Source organism: Podarcis raffonei, chromosome 15, assembly GCF_027172205.1.
Source record: "Podarcis raffonei isolate rPodRaf1 chromosome 15, rPodRaf1.pri, whole genome shotgun sequence".
Lineage (NCBI taxonomy): Eukaryota > Metazoa > Chordata > Lepidosauria > Squamata > Lacertidae > Podarcis > Podarcis raffonei.
The window spans coordinates 45025115-45051745 of NC_070616.1; the positions used below are offsets into that span (position 1 = coordinate 45025115).

Here is a 26631-nt window from a genome sequence, read left to right on the forward strand (position 1 = left end):
TATCAAGAGGTCCATTCTACATGGTGTAGGAATTGCACCTTTAATGTCGACACACCTACTTTTTGGAATACCCTCTCACGGAATATTAGGTGCCATCTCTTCCAACAAGTCTTTTTACTGCAATATCTTTCCCAGTTTGCATCTATACTGGAATAGTTTTAAATACTATTTTTGAATGTTTTATTGCTTTATCACTTGTTTGCTGCCCATCCATAATTGAATTGTACAATAAAAACAAACCCATTGAACAACATTGAAGTAATTAAAGCAGGAGGCTCTGGCCAAGAGACCAAGATAATATCTGTGTAAGCAGATGCATCTACAAAAGACAGTGAAATGCCCATACAGAGGGGGCTTCTCACATGACAGCCTTCTGGAATACTGGTGCCACGGGGGGGGGGGGCACTTCCATATAACCAGAAGCCAATAATCATTAGGCCATGGCAAGACCAACCCAGTTCTACTTGTTGATCTTATTACCCTTACCAGGCCAGTCTTTCAGGTGATCTGTTCTAGAATTCTTTAAAGCTTTGTATGTAAGTAACAAGACATTAAAATTTGCTCAATGGCTAAGAGGCAGTCAGTGCAGATCCATTAGCATGGGTGTGAAAAGTGCCCTGTAAGCAGCACCACTAACCAGCTGTCCCATAGCATTCTGCACCATCAGCAGGCTTTGGATCAGCTGCAAGGGAGACCCTGCATAGAGCACATTGCAGTAGTCTAAACATGAAGTTGCCTCTGGTGATACAAGCACCAGCAACTGAGGCTAGTATAAATTGAAAGATCTTCATGCAATTTATCTATTTTTTTTAAAAAACCACCCTAGCCAGTAAGCTACATCCCATCTTATTACAGTGGGTGCCTAAGCTAATCGTTGGTATTCTAAGTTTTGAACTGGATACCAGTCCATACAGTAGATGCTAAGCTGCTGCATTACTCCGTGCCATTTTCCTTACCAACTAAACTAACTTCCCTGTATGGTGATCCTATAACAGGCCACTGGCGGCCAGCCCTCCCCCCACCCTGTATCTAGATCTACTTAGCAGCAATCTTCAATGTTGTTTACTAGGCTTTACTGACCATTGGTCACTGAGGATGCTCCACCCAGTCCAAAGGTTCGATACCTAGAGTCACAAAGGAAAGGTTTTGCCTGCACAGCACATACCGATTTGAATACGTAGCCGATTTGAATCTAGCACCCAGTGCAGCAAAGGCCCTTCATTTCCAGATCAAGCTCCTGACTCTAGCTGAACACTGTTAATGATGGAGGTGAACACTGAGTGCACGAAAGAGCAGCTGCCATTCATTTTGAGGAGATTCCATATTTCTGAAGATTATGGCTTCCTCCTTCCAAATCCACTGGTAGGAACATGGTGGCTGCATGAGATGCTTGGAGCAGGAGGGGGTTGCGGTGTGTGTGTGTAGCAGGTAGGGAGAGGAGATGATCCAGAGACCTACAGGGGATTGACATGCATTTTACCAAATTCAATCACTAATGTCTCCTCACAGGATTGTGAGAAAAGGCAGGCTGGGAGGTTGGCTGGAGTACCAAGGGGACCAAGGCTTTTAAGGGAGAAAGCAACACTTCAGGAGGAGCCTAAGCATGCTGACATTCTCAGTTGGGTTAACAGTGGAAACAAAATGCAGCAGAGAATGTAAATGTGTGGTTACCCTGTTCCCCTAACCCCAGATTTTATTTTTCATTTATTTATAGAAAATATAGATTTATATAGTTGGTAGAGCATGAAACTCTTAATATCAGGGTCGTGGGTTCAAGACCCACATTAGGCAAATGATTCCAGCACTGCCGGGGTTTGGCCAACTCAATTATACATAAAACCAATACAATAAAAAACAATATAAAAAGTTAAGAGCAGAAACCAAAGTACTATTGTTGAAATATATATTCTTCATAAGCAAGGTGGAATAGAAAAGTTTTCAGCAGGCATTATTATTATTATTTTATTTATTTATATCACAGGACTGTTTACAGTATAAAACACAGAAATACATAACATAGGGCTTATCACACTTACCTTTCCTCCCCTCCTTCCAGGCACTTGTCCATACTTAAAAGCTCTGTTTGTGAGCATGGGTTTGTTTTTTCCTCCCTGAAGCTTTCCGCATGAAAACCCTCTCTATAGTGTTCAGTTGGAGCAAACATAAATTAAAGTGTGCCATTTGCTCTGATTGAGCTTTAAAGAGTGAGTTTTTGTGGGAAAAGCTCTGCAAATGTGTATTCTTTCCACATTTGTTCAACAATCAATTCTTCATGGAGAATTGTAGCTTTGGTAAGGGAAAAGGGGCTCCAAACTATTCTCAGCACCCTTAACCAACTACAACTCTCAGAATTCTTTGGGAGACCCACACCTGTTTAAAGTGGTGTCAGAATGATTTAAATGTATGGTGTGAATGTGGCCAAAGTCCTCAATGGAGTGCTTGCATATGTCTGGTGGCTGGTGATCTTTGCCTTAGAGGGTTAAAAAGCAGGTGTGCTGAGTAGTGTGGGCTGAGGGGTCTTCAGCTCCCCCCCAAAATTCAAGGAGGCCCAAATCCTGTGGCCACGCTCCTCCTCCTCTCCACCTGATGTTGCACAGGCTGAAGGAGGCTGAGCACAGAGCACAGCTCCTTGCTGCTCAGGGAGAAGGAGCCCAACTCTGCTCTCCCCCTTCCCTACAAACGCTGGCATTGTGGCAGCAGGAGTGGGACGCCAGCCCAGCTCAGCATGCCAGTGTTCACATGCTAGGCAGGGGCAGGACGCATCACAGGATGCACACCCCCCCACTGTGGGGGAAGTCGGCATCCCGTCACAAAGTATGCAGGTAGGGTAGGTATGTACGATATTTTACTTCATAGTGAATGGTCCTCTGTTGGCTGGTCCCAGTCTGGTTTAAAGATTGAAAAGCCATAAGAAGGGAGTCAAAGGGCCTTGAAGTTGCCCATCAAGAGTGAGTACCTGGACAGCAGACTGAGCAGGTACACAAGTGACCTGGTCACTAGGGGGAGATGAAATGTATTTCTATTTCTATTTTAGCAGTTATTTCTAAATGTGCATCTACATACATAATTTAGCATATGCAAATTTTGTGTGAGTCTACCTCCTGTTTTTTTAGCAATGCATAAGTTCTTGGCCTATGCACAGCTCTGTTTTCATCTTTCTGGCCTATATCAAAACCCACAATGAACTAGTTTTCCTGATTGATGATAATTGGTTCTTCTTCTTATCAGAAAGATCTTCCTCCTTTCTATAGTCCTTGGATGGAGATCGCTCACAGCCTGCCTCACCTTATTGAGAACCATCAACTTCGCTCACAGGTGAACAAGGTATTGCATTTCCCATCCCATAGAGGGTTGTGAGGATAAAATAGTGAGGAGGGGAACCACATGCCACCTTGAGTTCCTTGGTGGAAGTAGTAGGGATATAGATGAAATGCTAGAGGAACATGCCAGCTAATCAAACTCTGGTTAGCTTCACTCTTCCTTCTACGTTTTAGGTCAAAGTGTCACTTTTCATTATTAGCCTCAAAGCAATGCATAGACATTTGTGTGCTAATCCTTGTTGTTGTTTTTTAAAAAATAAGTATAGATGCAGGTGTGCTTCTTAGTCTGATGCAAATTAAAAGAACCAATTGCTGCCATATCTGCAATGCAGGGTGAAATCCTCTAGAGGTCACTAGTGCTGTAGCAGAGAAACAACCTGCAGACCATGCTCTTAGGCAGGCTTCCTCAAATTCAGCCCTCCAGATGTTTTGAGACTACAACTTCCATCATCCCTGACCACTGGTCCTGCTAGCTAGGGATCATGGGAGTTGTATGCCAAAAACATCTGAAGGGCTGAGTTTGAGGAAGCCTGCTCTTAGGAATGGGGTGTTAAAATATCATGATACAGGTATTTAAGGCTGCTGCATCAGGTGGTCAGCTGAAAATGAGAACAGATCTCCTGCATTCTTCATAGTGGTATAGAAGGGGACACTTCAGCCAGAGGCAAAGCTACCTGCACGGGTACCCGGAGTGACGTATGTCCCAGTGGGCATGGTGTGCATCCTGGGGGCATGGTGTGCACCCCAGGGGATGCCACCGATCGGGGGTGGGCATTTTGTCATCCCCCCTTTGGAATGGTACGCAGGGTGGCCTGCCCCCCCCGCCAGAACACCCCTGATTTCAGCAGGTCTAGCTGCTCTTGCACAAGCTGAAACGACCTTTTCTACACAATTATTAGGGATGCGGGACTTGCCTAGGACTTGCTGATCAGAAGGTCAGCAGTTCGAATCCCTGCGACGGGGTGAGCTCTCGTTGCTCGGTCCCTGCTCCTGCCAACCTAGCAGTTGAAAAGCACGTCAAAGTGAAAGTAGATAAATAGGTACTGCTCCGGTGGGAAGGTAAACGGCGTTTCCGTGTGCTGCTCTGGTTTGCCAGAAGTGGCTTAGTCATGCTGGCCACATGACCCGAAAGCTGTATGCCAGCTCCCTCGGCCAATAAAGCAAGATGAGCTCCGCAACCCATTTCACACAATTATTAAAGGTGCAGGAATCTAGTTCTCTTTCCCCCACCAAGTCAATCTACTTTTAAGCAACCTTCTACATGGTTGATAGAATTTAATGTCTGGTTCTAATATGTCCATATATTGCTTCATCTCTTTCAACTTTGTTATTCATTCTTAGATGAATGTGTGGTTTTACTCTATTGAAAATTGTGCAAGAGGACTGACGAGCAGGTTCTGTCAGTAGTTGGGGATCTGTGGTGTTCAGTAGTTGGGGACTAAGTTAGGACTACAGTAATTTACACATGCAAAACACCACTCAGTGTTGCAGACATCAAGTGATGAATGTGTACATGAATTCTGAGCTAGTGGCTTATGGCACTTACGATGGAAAGAAGCAGCAGTTTCACCAACTACATAACAATATGTTTTTTTAAAAAAAAGCTTTATGTAACCTGTAACTGTCTTAACAGATGCCTCTGCTAAGCAGCCAGTATCTCAAAGGACACAGAGAACTGTATCTAGCCCACTTGGTCCTTAGCTACATCACAATGGGCTACGTTTGGCAGGATGGTGAAAAAGGGACTGCAAAGGTACTGTCCATGCCCATTTAGGGATGTTGAAGAATTTGATCTTCCATACATCCCAAACTCATCTGTGGATTGGAAGTTAGGACTAATTCACATCATGCATTTAAAAGGCTATGATGTCACTTTAAACAGTTATGGTTTTCGCCAAAGAATTATGGGAGCTGTAGTTTGTTAAGGGTGGAGAAAATTGTTCAGAGATCCCTGTTCCCTTTCCAGTTCCCAAGGTGGTTTAACAATGAATCCCTCTTCATAGTGAACTCTGTGACTCCAGGACCTGGGGAAGAGCTCAAAGGAGCACAGTGTCCTCACCAACACTCTCTTTTACCTGGAAGTGGTCAGGTGGGACATGCAAACTGGGAAATTTTTGAGGCTCCACCTGATCTTCTCTGATATTTTGTACAAAGTGAAAAATAGGGTTGATGTTAGAGAGTTGGGTCTTGGGGTCCAGGCAAATGCCCAGGTTTGTCTCCACAAGGAGCTGGCACTGTCCTTTTCCCAGCTGTTCCTGGGTTCAAGGTTCTAGCTGCCCTGAAATATGACATCATTCATATATTAGAGTGGATTTGCGAAGAGCTTTTATTCTCCCACTTCTTCCAACAAGCCTTGATAGGGAGCAACTGTGTAGCTCAGTTTATAGAGTCTGAAAGATGCTACAGTACTGCATGGGTGAGCCTAAGCTTCACAAGCAACCTAGTCACTTGGAGGCAGTAGTAATAATGAAACAATGAATAATTCAACAGCTGTACCCCAGAGTCTGTTGCCACATCATACTGTGATGAGGGTGCAACACTTGGAACAGGTATGTCTGGCTGCATGTTACAGGATTGCTCCAATAACATTGCAAAGGAAACAACGCAAGCACATTTAGCCAGAAACACTGTGCAAAAGCCTTGAGGGGCAGCACAACAGTGCAGCATTCTCATGATAACAGGTTTAACTAAACAGCTACATCTTTGGGGGAGCATGAATTGGCTTTCTGTCATTTTGATTTCCAGGTCTTGCCACAAAACCTTGCCATCCCCTTCGTGGAGATTTCTCGGGTGTTAGGATTACCTCCAATCCTGGTTCATGCAGATTTTGTTTTAGTAAACTGGAAGAAAAGGAATCCTTGTGGGTAAGTATAAGAAAGAGGACACCTGGGCCTTAATGGATAGAAAGTTGGTGCCGTCAGCCTGAGCTACACTCCTTAGGTCAACTGACACACACAACTAATATGGCTTCATCAGATAAAGGGTGACCAGATGGACAGAGGACGCAGGCTGGCTCCTGCACCTTTGATAGATGCATTGAAGAAATTTGTGCATGTTTAGCATAACGACACTGTTGGATGTTCCAACTACTGCACAACTTTTTAAAAAAACAGAAAAATAGTATGATTTTAATTTTTTTTCACATTGTCAAGTACACATTACAACATCACAGATTCCTATACCACTATATTGTTTTTGTCTTCAAGTTTGAAAAGTGTCCAGAATGAGGGACACAGAGTACAGAACAATATATTATGTTATTAAGTTATTGTATTTGTACCATTGTACCATTTAAAACATGGATCTGAGACATCTATTTGATAGCATTGTTAATCAAATAAAAATAGCCTGTAACAAATATCATAACATTTGTTTTTGTGCCACTGCTGCAAGCAAGACAGGGCATTTGGGGAGATTTTGGTTTTTTTGGGGGGGAGTGCTATTATTTGGACTGGACTTTGCTCAGCAACTGACTTGGATCTTTCTATTTCCTTTCCATGTGTGTTTGCTGTTGATAACCCAATCTGTCAAAAGGCCTCTAGAAATTGAGTAAGTATTTGGGAAATGATGTTTGCCTTTCTCGTTCAAAGTCTGCTGAGGTCACTCTTCAGACTGCTTGAAGTTAAACAGCTGCAACAGTAGTTTATATCTGAATGCTTCTGAGAAATATTCTTTCTGCATTTGTGTCTGTATAGATTTATTACATTTTAATCCCAAGGTGCTCAGGCTGAGTTCTTTTCCATTCATAACCCTAAAACAACCTTGTGAGTTTTGTGATCTGAATCCAGTTTTCTTTGGTTCCAACCCAATGTTTTTTAACATTACAGTACACTGGTAGAAAACAGTTTGTGTTTGGCTGTTTTATGGGCACTATGCTCTGCTTAATTTAGTAAGCCAAATTTAATTTTCTAGGTAAGTAAAACCTGTCACCAGACTACAGCTCAGATATAATTTTGTGGTGCAGTATTGTTTCTCCACCAGCATTCTGGTGTTAGCCTTGGGTGGAGGGTTTATTTTTAGTATAAGGTAGATAGAAATCTACAACATTACATAGCTGCAATGTTCCCTTGTGCCACCTCATCCTCTCATTGCTTACACTGACCTCTGCAGTAAAAAATATCTAGTCCCAGGGTGGGGAACTCACAACCCACAGGCCAAACTTGGTCCAACAGGTCCCCTTTTTGGCCCATGGGGCTGTTCCCCCAAAACCGTGCCCCCTGCCCCTCAGCTGACATCATATACAGTGGTGCCTCGCAAGACGAAATTAATCCGTTCCGCGAGTCTCTTCGTCTTGCGGTTTTTTCATCTTGCGAAGCACGGCTATTAGCGGCTTAGCGGCTATTAACGGCTTAGCGGCTTTAAGAAAAAGGAAACAAACTCGCAAGAACTCGCAAGACATTTCGTCTTGCGAAGCAAGCCCATAGGGAAATTCGTCTTGCGGAACGACTCAAAAAACGGAAAACTCTTTCGTCTTGCGCGTTTTTCGTCTTGCGAGGCATTCGTCTTGCAAGGTACCACTGTATCATGGATAGGCAAACTAAGGCCCGGGGGCTGGATCTGGTCCAGTTGCCATCTGGATCTGGCCCGTGCATGGTCCGGGAATCACCGTATGGATCGGCGTGGATCTGATCGTTCGGGCTGCGCCAGCACATGCATTCAGTGGCGCCTCCTCCCACCCTCCTCCTGGCTTCTCCCTGCCCTGCCTAGAGCTGAGAGGAAGGGGGCTGGGCTTTGTTGGTGCCAGCAGCAGCATTAGCGCTTGAGCAACCGCCATTGTAAGCAGGCTCAATTCGGGCTTTGTTGCTGCCAGCTCCTCTCCGGAGCCCTTTCGCGCGCCACTCATCGTCCCACCACTGCCAGCCCCTGTCACTCGCAAAACACAGGTAAGCAGCCACGAGGGCTCATCTGGTGCTGTGGAGAAGGGAGGGGAGAGTCAGTGGGGGGGGGTTTGCTTACCTCAGTAGAACGTGTCCTTTAGCTCTTGCATAGAATGCTGTGTCCTTTTATTTAAAATTCATCTCTGGGTTATTTGTGGGAATTTGTTCTTTTTCTTTCTATTTTTCAAAATATAGTCCAGCCCCCCACAAGTTCTGAGGGACCTTGCTGAAAAAGTTTGCTGACCCCTGTCATTTATGATGTCAGGTGTGGGGCAGTTAAGAGTTGAGGTTGTCAAAAACAGGAATGAATTGCCCATGTGTCAGCTGGTTCGTGGAGAGTTCAGTCTTGCTCCGAGGGATGACCCACCAGTCAATCAACTGATGTGAGGTGGGGTGTCTTGGACAGACATTTCTCTCTACCTTTGACTTTCATAACAGTCTCCCATGCCCTAGCACTTAATATCTAAAATTGTACTGTATTTTCTAGGCTTTCAATTCTGCCTTCCCCACAGGAATCTGGAACCCATCATTTGCTTGCCTGGTGAAGCAAGCCTCAGGGGCTTCATTCTCGTCACTTTTCTGGTTGAGAAAGCTGCCGCACCTGGGATCAAGGTAAGGTCTGTCCCAAATTATTTGGCATCTTTTTCTTGGGGTGCCTTATGAGCAGAGATGAAAAAGAAATCTGATTAAGTTAGCATTTGAAGACAAATCTACCAAATACACACTTTTTGAAATAATATGCAAACCAAAACATAGGTGTTCTTTGTGCACACTTCTTCGAATTTTGTAATGCACTTCTCCAGTCAAACAATGTTTATAAAAATGCATTATATTATTGCTTGCAAAAAAGTGTGCATTAGTAAAAACTACAAGCCAAAGTATGTTTCTTAGGAGATATTAGCACCAGAATGCTGAAGAATTTTCATGAGCTTTTTAAAAAACACACCAATAAATCTTCATTGCGATACAAAGACAAAACTGTTGCAAAATCTTTCCTGGGGCTTTTATGGTATCCCATGCAGCGATATTCCTTCTTAATCGCAGAAGTCTTGGGAGTGTCAGTCACCTGCCTGTCCTCAAACTTGCCTCTTTTTTAAAAATGCAGTGGTACCTCGGGTTAATAACTTAATTCATTCCAGAGATCCATTCTAAACCTGAAAATGTTCTTAACCTGAGGTACCACTTAAGCTAATGGGGCCTCCCGCTGCACCGCTGCGTGATTTCTGTTCTCATCCTGAAGCAAAGTTCTTAACCCGAGGTACTATTTCTGGGTTAGCGGAGGCTGTAACCTGAAGCGTCTGTAACCCGAGGTACCACTGTATATTTTTATTAAAAATTTCTTGGTTTACACATGTGCAATGTCTGGTTTTTTTTAAAGTTACGTTTTCTACAGATCAGTTTCATTTGTTGAGACATTAGTGTTATGTTAGGAAGAAAAGGGGGAGGGGGAATGGTGAGTGGGGTGGGGTCGGGTGGCAATGCTTCTATTCTACTTAGTGTATGTGTAAAGGGAATTGGGGTTGCTTGTGCGTAAAGGGTGCTGCAGCTCTAGACAGCGTTGCCTGGATAAACCTTTCCCTGGCTGGACAGCCCTTTCTCCATGACTGTCTCAGTCACTGGCAGAATCCGTTAGTGGGCGTTTTCTGAACTTCTTCCAACATAAAAATTCCTTCACTCCAAGTCTCCGCCTAGCCTCTCTGCGCGGAAGTCTCCTGCGCAGAGTGGGCGTGCCCAACGGAGGTCCTGGGCTCTCCCTGCTGCTCTCTGTGGAAGAGTCTCGGAGCCCTCCCTCCGCAGCCTCCTCTTTCTTCCTGGTGTCCCTCCTATTTCCTTCCTCCAAGGAAGCTCTCTCTCTCTCCCTGCTGGTTCCTTCTCCTGCATCGTCAGGGAGCCTTACCTCCACCCTAGGCTCCGATGGCAGTTCCCTGACAGTATGTGTGGGGTTTTGTGTCAGCGTCACGTGGGGTTGGTTGTAGTGAAATTTGTTTTTGTGTGTGAGGTGTGTGTGTGTTTTTGGATCAGGTTAGCCAGATTGATTTGAATGCTGTTGGCGGATTCTTGTTCTTCTCTTGTTGGGCTGTGTATGTGATAAAGGGGAACCAAACCAGGGTGAAGGTGTCTTCTTCTATTTGTCCCCATGTCAGTTTCAGTTTGTTGGTTAGTTTTTCTAGTAAGCCTGTTTCCCATACTATTTGATACCATTGGTCTATGCAGTGTCTGGCTATGATGCTTCTGGCTGCTGAGAGTAGGTGTGTTATAAGCTCTATATAATTCAAGTAGTCATTATAATCTTGTAGGGCCAGTTTGGGGGTGAGTTCTAATACCTGTTTAGCTATTTTGCATATCTCTTGCAGGACTGCTGTCCGGAAAGGTTGGATTTTAGGGCATTCCCACCACATGTGGAGGTATGTGCCTGTGGAGGTGCATCCTCTCCAGCATTTTGGTGAGGTTCCTGGGCTTATTAGCATTAGTTTACGTGGTGTTAGGTACCACCTGTAAGTAAGATTCAGAGTGAGTTCTTTTCTTTTCACTGATACGGATTTAAAGGGAGGTTTAGACCACATTGTGGTCCATTAGGTGAGGTTAATCTCATAGTCTATGTTGTTAGTGTTGTTTTTTGTAAATAATTTTTATTCATTTTCCAATAAAGAGGGAAAAAATTCTTATTAATAACAAATCAGGCCAAATATTACCACATTCAAAAACAATAAACAATACTGTCAATTATAGACTCCAAATTAATTAATTTCAATCGGACTTCCCATGTCCATCCTTTATCTTTCCGCTATCTTCTTTGTTAATTCACAATTTTCCAATCCTGATGTTGACAATCTCCACTCTCGATCAGTCGGTCACTGGTATAACTCACTATCTTGTTTTATTTAACCATTCCCTATTTCTATAATCACGCAGGGGGCTTTTCCCACATTGTTCTCAGTATTAATATTTTGAAGCACAGTCCTCCTTCGATTACACCTCCTTTTTCTGCTTAAAGGTAAAGGTACCTGTCAGCGCTGCCCAAGGTCCCAGCTCACACAAGACCAACGCTGCTCCTTGCTCAAGTTTAAAAGTCTTTATTGAAGCTCAGTCTCATTTCTAGACGCGCAGCGCGCAACGCTACATCTATCCGTCAGACCGTAGAACTCCCATCTGAGTCTCCTCCCCCCTGACACCAGCTTAAGATTCTAGCCTTACTCCACCTCTTCCTCTGTTCCTTCTTTCTCTGGGTCTTTCTGCTAGTCGGAGTCTCAGCCCTCCGAGATTCTTCTGACGCTGATTCTCCCGACTCCTCCCCCCCCCCTCTTTCGGGCTTTAGGACCTGGCTCCCAATCCGGGTTTTCTGCTGTCCCGCGCTCCTCCACATTTGAATTTGGCGCGCGCGCGCAGCCTCCCACTTTCCTTCTGACCGTTACACTTGTGTCACTGCTCTCCCTTTCGGGGAGGCTAGCTGGACCTGGCCTTCCCTCCGTCTCCCCACTCCCCGATGGAGGAGAAGCTGGCCCTGACTCACGTGACTCTTCCCCCCCACTGTGCTCTGGTGGGGGAACTGGCCCTACTGCTCTGCTACTCCCTTGGGACTCCCCTCTGGTTCCTTGTTTATGGATCGTCCCCTCTGGGATTCGCCTCGCCCTTACCATAGGCGCCCCCTCCTGGGAATCTTCAGATTCGCTGGAGAAGCTCATGGAATCTCTCGGTCCACTGTCATATTCCCCTACGCTCCCCTCCGATTCCTCTCCTCCGCTCTCTATTTGCTCTCTCCCCTGCTCTTCTGCTCCTGAACCTCTGACAGTACCCCTGCCCATACGGGCCAGTCTTGACAGACTCTAGGGTTGTGCGCTCATCTCACTCTCGAGGCCGGGAGCCAGCGCTGTCCGCAGACACTTCCGGGTCACGTGGCCAGCGTGACGTCGCTGCTCTGGCGAACCGGCACCAGAGCAGCACACAGAAACGCCATTTACCTTCCCGCTATAAAGCGGTACCTATTTATCTACTTGCACTTAAGGGTGCTTTCGAACTGCTAGGTGGGCAGGAGCTGGGACCGAACAATGGGAGCTCACCCCGCTGCGGGGATTCGAACCACCGACCATGCGATCAGCAAGTCCTAGGCGCTGATGTTTTACCCACAGCGCCACCCGCGTTCTGCTTAGTGTTGTTTTAATAGGCTCTGGGCTTCCATCCGAGGTTGAAGTTAATTTGCAACTTTGCACTGTCTTTGATCTTTCCAAACCAGCCAATATTTCAAATGTACTGTAGGACTGACTTTGCAATCCGTAAGTTACACAAAGATTGTTTCAGTTTCCCCATAAAAACCCACGCCAGCTTTCCAGGACCCTCAGACAGCTGGCAGGCATCCAGAGTTTTCCATCACTCTCTTTTCAAACTGTATGATAATATTTCATGCAAGCAAATGCATCCTCTGTAAAGTACACTCCTTTTGTAATTCCAATTAAAAAAAAAATCTCCAATCTCCTCCCGTTAAAGGAGACTTTTTCTGATCATGTCCTTTTTCTTTCTACATCAGAGCTTCCCGTCGCCATTTTCCCTTCTCAGCCTGAGCTAATCTGATCATATCTGATCTTACTCTGCCAATTTTGATCAGGGCTCTCCGCCGAAGACTGTGATGATGCCAATACGTCCAGTTATTTTACGGCTCCTGTGTTTGCTTTGGATAATTAATTCTTTCTTGGTGAGGTTCACCAAATCATGAAATAGCAGATATAACAAATACAAAAACACGACAGCCTCTCACCTCATTCACCAAGATAACAAGATAGGAGTCTTTTTGAAGTCCGAAACTTGGCCTCCAGCGACTGTGTAGTTTAGCAGATTTTTCTTTTAACTCTTTCCATTTAGAACACGCCTGTTTTTTTGCCAAATCTTTTTAATTTTTAGGAAAGAGGGACTCCTGGCTGATGAGACTGACTTTGGACATCACCCAGCGTCCCTGCCTCCGCATCTTGTTGCGGAGTGCAGGTAACGGATGGTCTCCAGGTGACACTCCCTCCCACCGCCCTCATTTAACCCTGAATTACTGTCCGATCTCTTGGGAGGCCGCTATATCTCATCACCAGAAGCTGGAGTCCTCCCATTGTTTTTTGATTACTTTTTTTAAAAAAAATATTTTATTAGTTGAATATAAGAACAACATATAATCAAATACAAGCAATCAAATACAGTTTCCCCCTACCCCCCCCAAAACAGCCCCAATTACTTCCAGATAATTACATTAGTAATATAGTCAAATAAAAAATTATTTCTCCAGTTGCTGGTTTAAAAAATATCATTCCACATGCTTCCATGTGTCTTAGGTGGTTTTAATGCATGTTCTTTCTTTGATGCATATGTAATAAAGGAGGACCACGTTATGTAAAAGTTATGTAGTTTCTCACATTGTTTTCTTTCACATACCCTTTCTGTTAAGTTTTCCATCAAAATTAATTCCCAGACATAAGCATACCAAACTTCATATAGGTTCACGTTTGTCAGAGCTGCCCAAGTTCGAATGTACAGGCGCGCGGGACAGCAGAAAACCCGGATTGGGAACCAGGTCCTAAAGCCCGCCGGAGGCAGGGGGAAGACTCAGGGGACTCAGCGTCAGAAGAGTCTAGGAAGGGCGAGACCCCGACGGACAGGCGGAACCAGAGGAGGAAAGAGCAAAGGAAGAGGTGGAGCAAGGCTAGAGTCTTAAACTGGTGTCTGGGGGGAGGAGATTCAGACGGAGCTTCAGCGGTCTAGAGTTTGAGACGTAGAGCTGCATGCTGCGGCTGTGAAAGCGAAACTGAACTTCAATAAAGACTTTCGCACATAACAACGAACCGGCGTTGGTCCTTTGTGAGCTGGGACCTCGGGCAGCTCTGACAGGTGTCATCTGCAAATTTGATCAGGATGCCCTTGAGTCCATCATCCAAGTCGTTGATAAAGATGTTGAATAAGACCGGGCCCAAGACAGAACCCTGTGGCACCCCACTAGTCACTCTTCTCCAGGATGAAGAGGAACCATTGATGAGCACCCTTTGGGTTCGGTCAGTCAGCCAGTTACAAATCCACTGAGTGGTAGCATAGTCAAGACCGCATTTTACCAGCTTCTTTACAAGAATATCATGGGGCACCTTGTCAAATGCCTTGCTGAAATCAAGGTAGGCTACATCCACTGCGTTCCCTTCATCTACCAGGTTTGTAATTCTGTCAAAAAACGAGATCAGGTTAGTCTGACATGACTTATTTTTCAGAAATCCATGCTGACTATTGGTGATCACAGCATTCCTTTCTAGGTGCTCACAGACTGTTTGCTTAATGATCTGCTCCAGAATCTTCCCTGGTATTGATGTCAGACTGACTGGGCGGTAATTATTTGGGTCCTCTCTTTCCCCCTTTTTGAAAATAGGGACAACATTTGCCCTCCTCCAGTCTGCCGGGACTTCGCCTGTTCTCCAGGAATTCTCAAAGATGACTGCCAGTGGTTCTGAGATCACATCTGCCAGTTCTTTTAATACTCTTGGATGCAGTTCATCTGGCCCTGGAGACTTGAATACATCTAAACTAGCCAAGTATTCTTGTACTATCTCCTTAGTTATTCTGGGCTGTGTTTCCTCTGCTGAATCATTTGCTCCAAATTCTTCAGGTCGGGCATTGTTTTCTTTATCGGAGAAGACTGAGGCAAAGAAGGCATTGAGGAGTTCAGCCCTTTCTGTGTCCACTGTTTGCATTTCACCATCTTCTCCTCTGAGTGACCCCACTGTTTCTTTGTTCTTCCTTTTGCTACGAACATACCCATAAAAGCCTTTTTTGTTGCTTTTAACCTCTCTAGCCAACCTGAGTTCATTCTGTGCTTTAGCTTTTCTGACTTTATGTCTACATGTGCTGGCTATTTATTTGAATTCCTCTTTGGTGGTTTCCCCCCTTTTCCATTTTTTGTACACATCCTTTTTTAATCTTAACTCAGTTAAAAGTTCTTTAGATAGCCACCCTTGCTTCTTTAGGCACCTTCCATGTTTCTGTCTCATTGGTATTGCCTGAAGTTGTGCTTTTACTATCTCCCTCTTAACAAACTCCCAGCCATCATGAACTCCCTTTCCTTTTAGTATTACTGTCCATGGGATCTCACCCAGCACTTCCCTAAGTTTTATGAAGTCGGCTTTCTTAAAGTCAAGAAATTGAGTCCTAGTATGCTTGGCTGCTCCTTTCCGCTGTATAGTAAACTTCAGAAGAGCATGATCACTCGCGCCTAATGATCCTTCCACTTCTACCCCACTAACCAGGTCATGAACATTGGTTAGGACCAGATCTAAAATGACTGTTCCTCTTGTTGCTTCTCCCACTTTCTGGACAATGAAGTTGTCTGCAAGGCCAGTGAGGAATCTGTTTGACCTTATGCTCTTGGCTGAGTTTGACATCCAACAAATATCCGGGTAATTGAAGTCCCCCATTACTACTATCTCCCTTCCTTTTGCATGCTTGGCCATCTGTTCCAGGAAGGCATCATCTATGTCCTCCGTTTGGCTTGGGGATCTATAGTAAACTCCTACAATGAGGTCACTGTTATTCTTCTCTCCCTTAATTTTGACCCAAATGCTCTCACTTTGGCTTTGAGGTTCTAAATCTTGGATCTCTTCACAGGTATACACATCCCTGACATATAACGCCACTCCTCCTCCTTTCTTGTCTGGTCTGTTTGTCTGAAATAGATTGTATCCCTCCATTATTACATTCCAATCGTGGGACTTATCCCACCAGGTTTCAGTGATGCCTATTATGTCATATTTAATTTGCTGTACCAAGAGCTCAAGCTCATCTTGTTTATTTCCCATGCTTTGCGCATTAGTGTACAGACATTGAAGTCCATTAATCATTCCCCCGTGTCTCTTATTTAAGGATTTTTTCCTCCCACCACTAGGTCTGCGTGCTGTTTGCTCCATTTGGTCTATGACATTTGGATGATCATCTTCATCAATTGACAGACTCCTAGCTTCAGGAGCACTGTCTCCCTCCCCCACATTAGTCAGTTTAAAGCCCTCCTGATGAGGTTTCTGAGATTTTTGGCAAAAACATTCCTCCCAACCGTTGTGAGGTGCAGCCCATCGCTTGCCAGAAGTCCATCTTCAAGAAACTGCAGTCCGTGATCTAAGAATCCAAACCGTTCCTGTTTACACCATTTGTGAAGCCAGCTGTTCACTTCCACTATTTTTCCCTCTCTCCCTGGGTCACGTCGTTCAACTGGGAGGACAGATGAGATGACAATTTGTGCATTTAATTGCTTCAATTTCCTGCCCAGAGCCTCGTAGTCTCTTTTGATCTTCTAGAGATTGTTCATAGTACATTTGGTTGGCTGCAGGGGCATACGAAGGGGCAGTGGGGGGTGGTGCCCCGGGGTGCCACGCTGGGGGGAGGGTGGCAGTATGGTCGCTGTACTAGCTGCCACTCTTGCGCAACTGTACAGGCAGCCCCTCTTGCAGCAACCATATGGGCCGTACGGGCAGCTGCTCTCCTGGTGACTGTACAGGTTGCTGCTCGCGTAGCATCCGTACAGGCAGCCGCTGTCACGGCAGCCATACAGGCTGTACGGGCAGCCGCTCTCCTCGCAACCATACAGGCTGCCGCACGCGTGGCGTCCGTACAGGACATTGTGTGCGCGCCCATCATCCAGGACTTGTTACCATATTATAGCTGCCACAAAATCTATCGGCATGCCACCAGAACCAGGGAAGCCTTGCCAGTTGCAGCTCACACAGTTGAAGCGAAATAAAACAAGAGTAGATCGGGAAGAAAGTTCCCCAGACTGCAGGAAAAGATAACAGTAGCTCCAGCATCTGATTCAGTGCAGGCTGCTGAGGGGTTGGACTCCTTAAGATCACCAACTGACTATGAGACACCTGGAAAGCACTCAAGCTCAGATGACCTCCACTCCAAAAAGTGGGAAAGAGGATTTGACAGTGACCAATATTGATTCTTTTGATAGCAGCCCCATATTCTCAACACAAAGTGAGAAGTGTTTGGACAAATCACTGATTTGTACATCAGTTCCCCCATGGCACAACTGTACCTTCCCCACACTCAGTCTACAAACCATGGGACTTGTGGGTTCAGTTGCCAACATCTGTGTGTATGACTATGACATAAACACACTGAAAGGATCAAACTGGATAAATGACCGCCTAATAGATGCCTTTCTTGCCTCCAGGGTGATCATGGCCAAAGAGCTAGGTCACGATGGAACAATTTTCCCACTTACTTGCCAATTCATGCAGATATGTCAAAGACTTCCGGGTTAGCGCCAGCGGCGAATGGCGGAGTTCCTCCGATCAGAGGAACGGGCTCCGTGGAAACTGGGTCTTCCCGCCGCGGCGAAGGTGGGGACCCGCTAGAAATCCCAGGTGGAGGAAGCCTGGGAACGTGGGGTTCGGCAGGGCACCAGGAGTGCCTCCCCTACTCGCGGGGACCCCATTTTGGGGACCCGGAGCGACGTGGGGTGAGTGGCGCGGTGCTTCGAATTGACTGCTTCTTTCACGGAGTGAAGCCACATTGCTGTTGCCGGAGAGCGCTGACTTTTTCCTGTGGACAATTGGACAACTACCCGTGAGTAGAACGGAAAATTGGATCCTTAAATACCTTAATTTGGCACCGAAACGGGAAGGTCTTAAACAGGAAGTCCGCCTTACTCTTTTGTAAATAGATTGAAGCAAAGACGTTACAAGCTAAAGTCTTGGAAAGCCTTTGGCAAAGGATTAAATTTCCATCAGTTAAAATTACAAAACCCCCCTTGGAAGCAGGAGAAGAGGGGGGAAATTTTGGACCTAGCGAGCCTGCAGGAGAGAGTGAAAAATCAAATTACCACTGCTCTGAACCTGGAAAAGGGCTGCCAGAAAGAGTGACGTTTTGGGAGAGTTCATTGACTGCGAACAGAACGTATTTGACAGCTAGCTAAATAAGAGAAAGATACTGTTTCCATTGTCCTCTTCTGCGTTCAAAAAGGAGGAAAAGTAACTGAAAATTGAAACTATCTTTATGGCTTGAGTTGTGTTTGAAAGGATTGGTACAAGTGGAGATTGTTTCCCTCTAGAGGGAGCTTTTGAAACTGTTACAGGAGTGTAACTGGGGAATCTCCAGCTGCAAGATAAGAAATTGTGAGAACCAGAGATTGACCTTGGACCATTTAAAAATGTTGACAGGAGAAGCCATAGTGACTTTATTATGCAAGATAAGCTATTCGCTGGAACAGCTTCATAAGAAGACGGATGATATGGCTTTTAAAATTGACAACTTGGGACAAAAAGTGATTAATATGGGACAAAAAGTGAGCACCAACACAGAAATAATTCAGGACTTGGTACAGGAATCTACTTTGACAGGACAAATTGTGGAGGAGAAGGAGAAAGCTGTTGTTGTTGAGCCTAAAGTAATACAAGCGGGATCTTCAGTCTTACAGAAGAAAATTGACGACTATAAGTTGAGGCCTTTTATGATCGAATCTAGAAAAGTCAGATTCTGAGGATCGGATCCCGGCCTGGACTGAAGAAGGAAAGTTGGGAAGATCCCTCTATGCAGGGATTAACTGACTTCTGGGACATGGACTTGGGTCTGAAGGAGATTGAAGTTCTGGGGGCCTTTGGATTTTGAGGAATCTTGAAACATGTCCTGAAACACTTTATGGATCTTAGCTTCAACTATGGAAATTTGGCTGACCTGTCCAGAAGGAATAAAAGTATTGTCAGGTTGGAGTCTTCCAGAGATCTGCTCTTTAGAATTAAAGAATATGAAGAAGACCTGCAGAAGGGACCTGGAAAAGAGTTAAGAGCCTCGGACATAAGATCTCCAGGTTGATGGACTATATGGAATTGACGGAAAGGACTGGCAGAATCCGAAACCAGGGAGAGGAGATGGTGGAAGAAGATTGGAAGATTAAAAGTTTATATATAGAAATACTGTAAAATTAATGAGTGATAGAAAAATGATGGAATGAAATTTTATGGCCTTAGCAGAAATGTTATAAGGAGTTAAGCATATATAAGTATTTTAGTCTTAATGGAAAATAAGGTTAAAAATATGTTGAGATATTTATAATATGATAGAAAATAGAGAAAGATGGAAAGGATTTGCTGAAACAATTAATAGAAGTGGAATACAAAAAGGGAGGTGAGAGGAGGTCGAGGAAACAAGGGAATGAAAGATAGAGTATGGAAAAGGTGTGATGTATGTTTTTAAATTGTTTTTGTTTTGTTTTATTTAGGGTTAGGGTTAGGGTTAGGATTTTGTTTAGTTTAGTTTAATGTGTTTAGTTTAATGTGTTTAGGTTGTGTTTTGTATTGTTTATATATTGTATTGTATTGCTTTTTTCCTCTTTTGTTTCTTTTTTCTCTTGTCTTCTTTTCTTTTCCTTTTCAGTAATCTTTAAAAGTAATAATTATTTTTTTAAAAAAAGACTATATATTGTACCAAGATATGGTTCATCTTCAAGAACAGATCAAATACATTAAATATATTAAAGAGGAGAAAAAATATGAAACTGCTTACATACTGTCAACTAATATACAGATTCAAGAAAGACTGTATGGCAAACATTTGAATCAGTGAAAAGACAGAATTTGAGTCCATCATAACAGAGTTCTACCTTTTGGGTAAAATTTATAAACTCTTACTCAAATATGACACCGAGCCCGAAGAAGCAAAACCTTATATGACAAAATGGATGCAAAAAGTTTGAGCACTTTACAGTGGAACAATGAGAACAATTGCGAATAAAGGAATAAAATTTACTGCAAGTTAAGCCCTAAAACAAAATTGGTACAGTGGAAGCTCGGGTTGCAGACATAACCCGTGACGGAGGCACGTCCGCAACCCACAGCGCTCGCATCGTGTAGGCCGCATCTGCACAGGCGCCAGCGCAATTTGGCCCTTCTGCACATGTGCGAGCGGCGAAACGCGGAAGTAACCCGTTCCAGTACTTCCAGGTTTCCCGTGGTCCGCAACCCAAAAACACGTAACCTGAAGCGGCCGTAACATGAGGTATGACTGTACAAAAATGTTCTTTCAATGGTATATAAATTTGAAAAATATACAGAAGATGAATAATGAAATGAATGGACATTGCTGGAAATGTCATAGACCTTAAGGAATCTTCTTCCATTTATGGTGGACCTGTGAAAAGACCAAAAGGTTTTGGAGGAAAGTTCATTTGAAATGAAAAAATGTAAAAAAAAAAACCTAAATTTTCATTGGACCCCAAAACTATGCCGTTGGGAATGAAATCGTCAGTGGAACTATTTAGTTATATGACCACAGCAGTCAGAGTGGTGTTGGCTAACATATGGAAATCTGACATATGTCCTGAAATAGATGCATGGAAAGAGAAACTATCAGAATATGCAGTAATGGCAAAACTCACCAATTTAGTAAATAATTGACTCATCTTTATAATTTGTATACAACTTAACAGAACTGTAACAAAATGAACATCTGTATGGATTTGTATAATAGACCTTAGTTACAAAAATATTTCCTGTTTAAAAATAGAAGCTTTGTGTGTGTGTGGTAAAGAAAGAAATATATAGTAGAAGAAATCTTGTCTGTCTGATCTAGAAATGAAATCATATTTTAAAATAATTCTTGCTTTAGATTTTTATAATCATATATGGTATTTCTCCAATAGCAAACAACCTAGAATTGGAAATAATATTTAGTACACTAACCTTTGTTTAACTCTTGATAAATGTCAGCTTGCTGAGTTATTTTGTACCATTGTGATTCAATGTTATATTTGCGCTCAACAAGGGAAACCCACATGACCTGAAGGTGTTGCTGTGCAATGCTAGGTCAATGATTCATAAGACCACTGCCATCCATGACTTGATCGTGGATGGAGGACTTGACCTGGCATGTGTAACAGAGACTTGGTTGGATGAAGCAGATGGTCCTGTCCTAGCTGCTGCTTGTCCACCAGGTTTCTCTTACACACAGCAACCCAGGTCATATGGGTGGGGGGGTGGGTTGCAGTGATTTTTAGGAAGTCACTAGCTTGCATCAGGCGTCCTACTGGGAAGACCCAGTTCTCTGAGTGCATGTTCTGGAAGCTGGGCAATAGGGGCAGTACAGGATTTCTTTTGGTGTACTGACCTCCCCGCTGCACCAAGGATTCCCTGCTCGAGCTGCTTCAGGTCATGGCGGATGTTCTCCTGGAGACACCTAGTTTGGTTGTCCTAGGGGATTTTAACATCCATGCCAACACGAACTTACAAGGGGCTGCTTGGGACTTCGTGGAAAGCATGGCCTCCATGGGGCTGTCCCTGAATAAGTTTGGCCCAACTCATAGTCACGGACATGCCTTAGACCTGGTGTTCACCTCTAGTGACGTGGGTGATCTGACACTAAGTAAAAGTGAAACAAAAGAAGTGCCATGGTCAGATCACTTCCTGGTGCAACTGGACTTCTCCGTGACCCTTCTCCTCTGCAGGGAGGTGGGACCAATTCGGATGGTCTGCCCCTGCCACTTAATGGATCCAAATGGTTTCCAGAGAGTGGTAGGGCATGCTTTATCCCATGTTGATGGCCTTTCAGCTGATTCCCTGGTGGCCCGCTGGAATGCGGAGTTAACCAGGGCTATCGATTGTCTGGCTCCGAAGCGCCCTCTCTGATTGCATGGAGCCCAGACAGCCCCATGGTTTTCTTTGGAGCTGAGGGCGAGGAAACAATCGCTGAGACGGCTAGAGCGCCGGTGGCAGAAAACTCATTCTGAATTGGACCGGACACAGGTTAGAGCTCAACGTCGAGCCTACCAAGTGGCAATAGTGACGGCGAAGAAGACTTTCTTCGCCGCCTCTATTGAATCATAGAATCATAGAATCATAGAGTTGGAAGAGACCACAAGGGCCATCGAGTCCAACCCCCTGCCAAGCAGGAAACACCATCAGAGCACTCCTGACATATGGTTGTCAAGCCTCTGCTTAAAGACCTCCAAAGAAGGAGACTCCACCACACTCCTTGGCAGCAAATTCCACTGTCGAACAGCTCTTACTGTCAGGAAGTTCTTCCTAATGTTTAGGTGGAATCTTCTTTCTTGTAGTTTGGAACCATTGCTCCGTGTCCGCTTCTCTGGAGCAGCAGAAAACAACCTTTCTCCCTCCTCTATGTGACATCCTTTTATATATTTGATTGCATCTGCAGAAAATAGTAGCAGGAGACTCTTTCAGGTGGTTTGCAATTTAACGGAACCACCTTTACCACTGGGGCCTTGTAAAGACCCCAAGATCTCCTGCAACGATTTTGCAAAGTTTTTTGCAGATAAAGTCGCTCATATTTGGAAGGAGGTAGACACCACCGTGGGAGCAGGCCAGGGCGGGAGAGTGCTAGAACCCTGTCTGGTCAAGTTGCATGAAATCAATTCCAATCTGTTACCTCCGAGAATGTGGACAGGCTGCTTGGACAACTGAAACCGACCACCTGTCTCCTTGATCCCTGCCCTTCCTGGCTTATAAAAGCAAGCCAGGAAGGGCTGGGTGATGGGCTCTGCGGGGTGGTGAATGCTTCCCTCTGTGAGGGAGCATTCCTAGACCTGCTGAAAGAGGCGGTCATTAAACCGCTTCTTAAAAAAACATTTTTAGACCTGGCCAGTATGGCCAACTATTGCCCAGTCTTAAATCTTCCATTCTTGGGCAAGGTGATTGAGTGGGTGGTTGCTGAACAACTCCCTAGAGGATGCAGACCATTTGGATCCCTTCCAGTCAAGATTCAGGCCTCATCATGGGACTGAAACTGCCTTGGTCACGCTGGTTGATGATCTCCGGCGGGCTAGGGACAAAGGTGAAAGCTGTTTCCTAGTTCTGCTGGATCTCTCAGCAGCCTTTGAAACCATCAACCATAACATCTTTCTGGACCACCTAGAGGGGCTGGGAGCTGGGGGCACTGTTATACAGTGGTTCCACTCCTTCCTCCTGGTCTGTATCCAGAAAGTGGTGGTGGGGGGATGAGTGTTGAGACCCCTGGGCCCTTACTTGTGGGGTGTCTTGGGGTTCCATCCTCCCCTCCATCCTTTTTAACATCTACATGAAGCTGCTGAGAGAGATCATCAGGGGGTTTGGGCTCGCTGTCCATCAATATGCGGATGATACCCAGCTCTACCTCTCTTTCAACTCAGAACCAGTGAAGGCGGTGAAAGTCCTGTGTGAGTGCGGTTGGAGGATGGATGGCAGCTAATGGATTGAGGTTGAATACTGACAATACGGAAGTACTGTTCTTGGGGGACAGGGGGTGGGCTGGTGTGAAGGACTCCCTGGTCCTGCATTGGGTAACTGTGCCCCTGAAGGACCATTTTGGACGCACAGCTGTCCATGGAGGCACAGGTCAATTCTGTATCCAGGGCAACTGTCTACCAGCCCCATCTGGTATGCAGGCTGAGACCTTACCTGCCCGGAGACTGTCTCACCAGAGTGGTGCATGCTCTAGTTATCTCCCGCTTGGACTACTGCAATGTGCTCTACGTGGGGCTACCTTTGAAGGTGACCCGGAAACTACAACTAATCCAGAATGCGGCAGCTAGTCTGGTGACTGGGAGAGGCCACCGAGACCATATAACACATGTCCTGAAAGACTTACATTGGCTCCGAGTACATTTCCGAGCACAATTCAAAGTGTTAGTGCTGACCTTTAAAGCCCTAAACGGCCTTGGCCCAGTAGACCTGAAGGAGCGTCTCCACCCCCATCGTTCTGCCCGGCCACTGAGGTCCAGCACCAAGGGCCTTCTGGTGGTTCCCTCACTGCGAGAAGCAAAGCGACAGGGAACCAGGCAGAGGGCCTGGCAGTGGCGCCCACCCTGTGGAATGTCATTAGATGTCAAAGAGATAAACAACTACCTGACATTTAAAAGACATCTGAAGGCAGCCCTGTTTAGGGACGTTTTTAATGTGTGACTTTTTAATGTATTTTTATTTTTTTAAAAAAAATGATATTTATTCAGAGTTTCCAAAGTACAGGAGGAAGAAGAAAAGTGAAAAACAAAAAACAAAAAACAGACAAAAAATACATAAAAAACCAATACAACAACACCACAACAAAAAAAGAAAATACAAATCCCATGGAAACTTGAAGTGTCAGGCATAGCTCTAATGGCTTTAGCCCAAACGTAGCAGAGTTTTCCTGCACAGCGAAGAAGCTAGTTGAGGTGGAAATGACTAGTCAGCTAGACTCAGAATAACTATTTACAGGATTTATTAAAAGGAAAAATAAAACCAGCAGAGTTTCTGCATACAAAACAAAGCAAAATAAATCCTTTCTTTCTCTCTCTCTTAACCATACACAGCACTCCTACTCCTAACACACCCCACATCACACTGTCCTAGCAATCCCTAGATAACAGAGTTGAGTGCTGGTCGTTAACCAATCAGAGTAAGTAGTTTCTAGGTCAAGCTGACCTTGGCTTTCTGCCAAGAGTAAATTGACACTGCCTTGAGTTACCGTAATTGTGTGAAGCCAGAATCTGTAAGTTTCCCATGAGAACCAATTAACAGAAACTCAACACCCCCTCACAGATTCTGCTGGACAATTAACATCAAATACACCTATGTAGGAGATTATTTTTCCAGCAAACCTAAACCCTTGCACATTCGCTTGTTCTTTACCTTTGCCAATGGTTTAGTTAACACATCTGCTACATTTTCTTCACTTGATACATAAGTACAGGTGATTACATTGTCTTGTACACAGCAACGCACATTGTGGTATTTTACAGAGATATGTTTGGAACGCGATTTGAAACCCTCTGTTTTACTTAAGGTTATACAAGCTTGATTATCAATGTAAACTTGTACTGGTTCTCCACAATTTACTTTTAAATCTGTTAACAAATGCTTGAAATAAATCACCTCGTTGCACAATTCACTCAACGCGGCATACTCTGATTCCGTTGATGACACACTTACAACGTCTTGCTTGCGTGACCGCCAGCTGATTAAAGCTCCACCGACCATTATGACCAGTCCTGTGACAGATTTTCTATCCGGCAAATTTCCCCAGTCACTATCACAGTAGCAACTCAACATTTCATCCTCTGAAGAATTTAATTGTAACATATAGCCAATTGTCTGTTTGAGGTATCTCAGAACTTGTTTTACCCCTTTCCAGGCATTTAGTGTGGGTTTTGAGACCAATCTACTTAATATGCCTACTGCATAGCTAATATCAGGTCTGGACCACTGTGCTAGATACAATAAACTTCCAATTACAGAATGATATATATCAGGATGTTCAAATTCAGGACTCTCATCTGTATGAAGTGTTTTTATGAAACCTGGATCCATAGGCACCACTGCCCCTTTGCAATCCTGCATCCTGTATGTAGTCAGTAGTTGTTTAACTTTGTTCTGCTGACTAATTAGGCAGCTGCCATCTTGGGCCCAGCACACTTCCAACCCTAGATATGTCCTAACCGGGCCTAAGTCTTTCACTTTGAACTTACTGGACAATTGCTTGGCAAACCTTTTAGTTTGTTTATCTGTTTTGCAAGCATACAATACATCATCTACATAAATCAGACAAAACTCTTGATCACTGCCTGTACCACGTACATAAACACAATTGTCAGCTGTACTCTGCTTGAAACCAAATGACACTAAGGCCTCATGGAAACATTTGTTCCAAGATCTTGCAGCCTGTTTGAGACCATATAGAGCTTTGTTTAATTTCAACACTCTATTGGAACCTGTCTCATAACCAGGCGGTTCGGCTAGATACAGGTCTTCTGATATTGATGCATGTAAATATGCAGTCTGGATATCAAAATGGTTTAACAGGAGTTTTCTCTTTGCTCCAAGCGTTAGAATCAGCCTTACACTGTCCCCCTTAGCAGTAGGGGAAAAAGTCTCGTCATAATCTTTTCCAGGCCTCTGAGAGTATCCTTGAGCCACTAAACGAGCTTTGTATTTGTACTCTCCTGTCACCAGAGGTTTAAGTTTGTACACCCACCTGCAGCCTACAATCTTTGCCCCCTCAGGCGCTGCTACTGGTGTAAAAACCTTGTGCTCATTCAGAGAGGACATCTCTTCCTCCATTGCCTGTTTCCAGAGCTCTGCCTCCTCTTTTGGTAACTTTAACACCTCCTGAAAACTCTTGGGCTCTGCAATTACACTAAACACATTTGCAGTATCTGGAGAAAAACGCACCGGAGGCACTCCTTTGTTTTGTCTTTTAGATCTTCTGGGAGAAAATTTTTCTTCTGACCCACTTTCCTCCTCAGAACTATGACCTCTCTTTTGTTGCTTAACAACTGGTCTTTGGGCAACTCCACTTTCTTGAGAGCTCTTATCTGAACTTTCCTCCCCCTCAGACTCTGATTCTCTATGTTTACCTTCAGAGTCATGAAGCTCCTGGGAAGGTTCAAACCAAACCTCAGTATTGGCATGTAGTCTCTCCCAGCCACTATGTTCACAAAAACTGGCATTCCTGGAGATCAC

General features: G+C 44.5%; 1 protein-coding gene across 3 annotated transcripts in view; it reads left to right on the forward strand.

Moving 5' to 3' along the window:
* Window positions 1–213: 213 nt before the first annotated feature.
* The window catches only part of IDO2 (indoleamine 2,3-dioxygenase 2), a 46582-nt gene continuing 20164 nt past the window's right edge, over window positions 214–26631 (forward strand). The window contains exons 1-6 of one of the 3 annotated variants that reach the window (XM_053366815.1): window positions 214–1362; window positions 3229–3324; window positions 4954–5073; window positions 6066–6184; window positions 6855–6869; window positions 8710–8809. In XM_053366815.1, the coding sequence (XP_053222790.1) occupies window positions 1261–1362; window positions 3229–3324; window positions 4954–5073; window positions 6066–6184; window positions 6855–6869; window positions 8710–8809 (552 nt within the window). In that variant the 5' untranslated portion in view covers window positions 214–1260. The remainder of the gene's footprint in view (window positions 1363–3228; window positions 3325–4953; window positions 5074–6065; window positions 6185–6854; window positions 6870–8709; window positions 8810–26631) is intronic. The other 2 variants (XM_053366816.1, XM_053366817.1) reach the window with 2 other exon arrangements.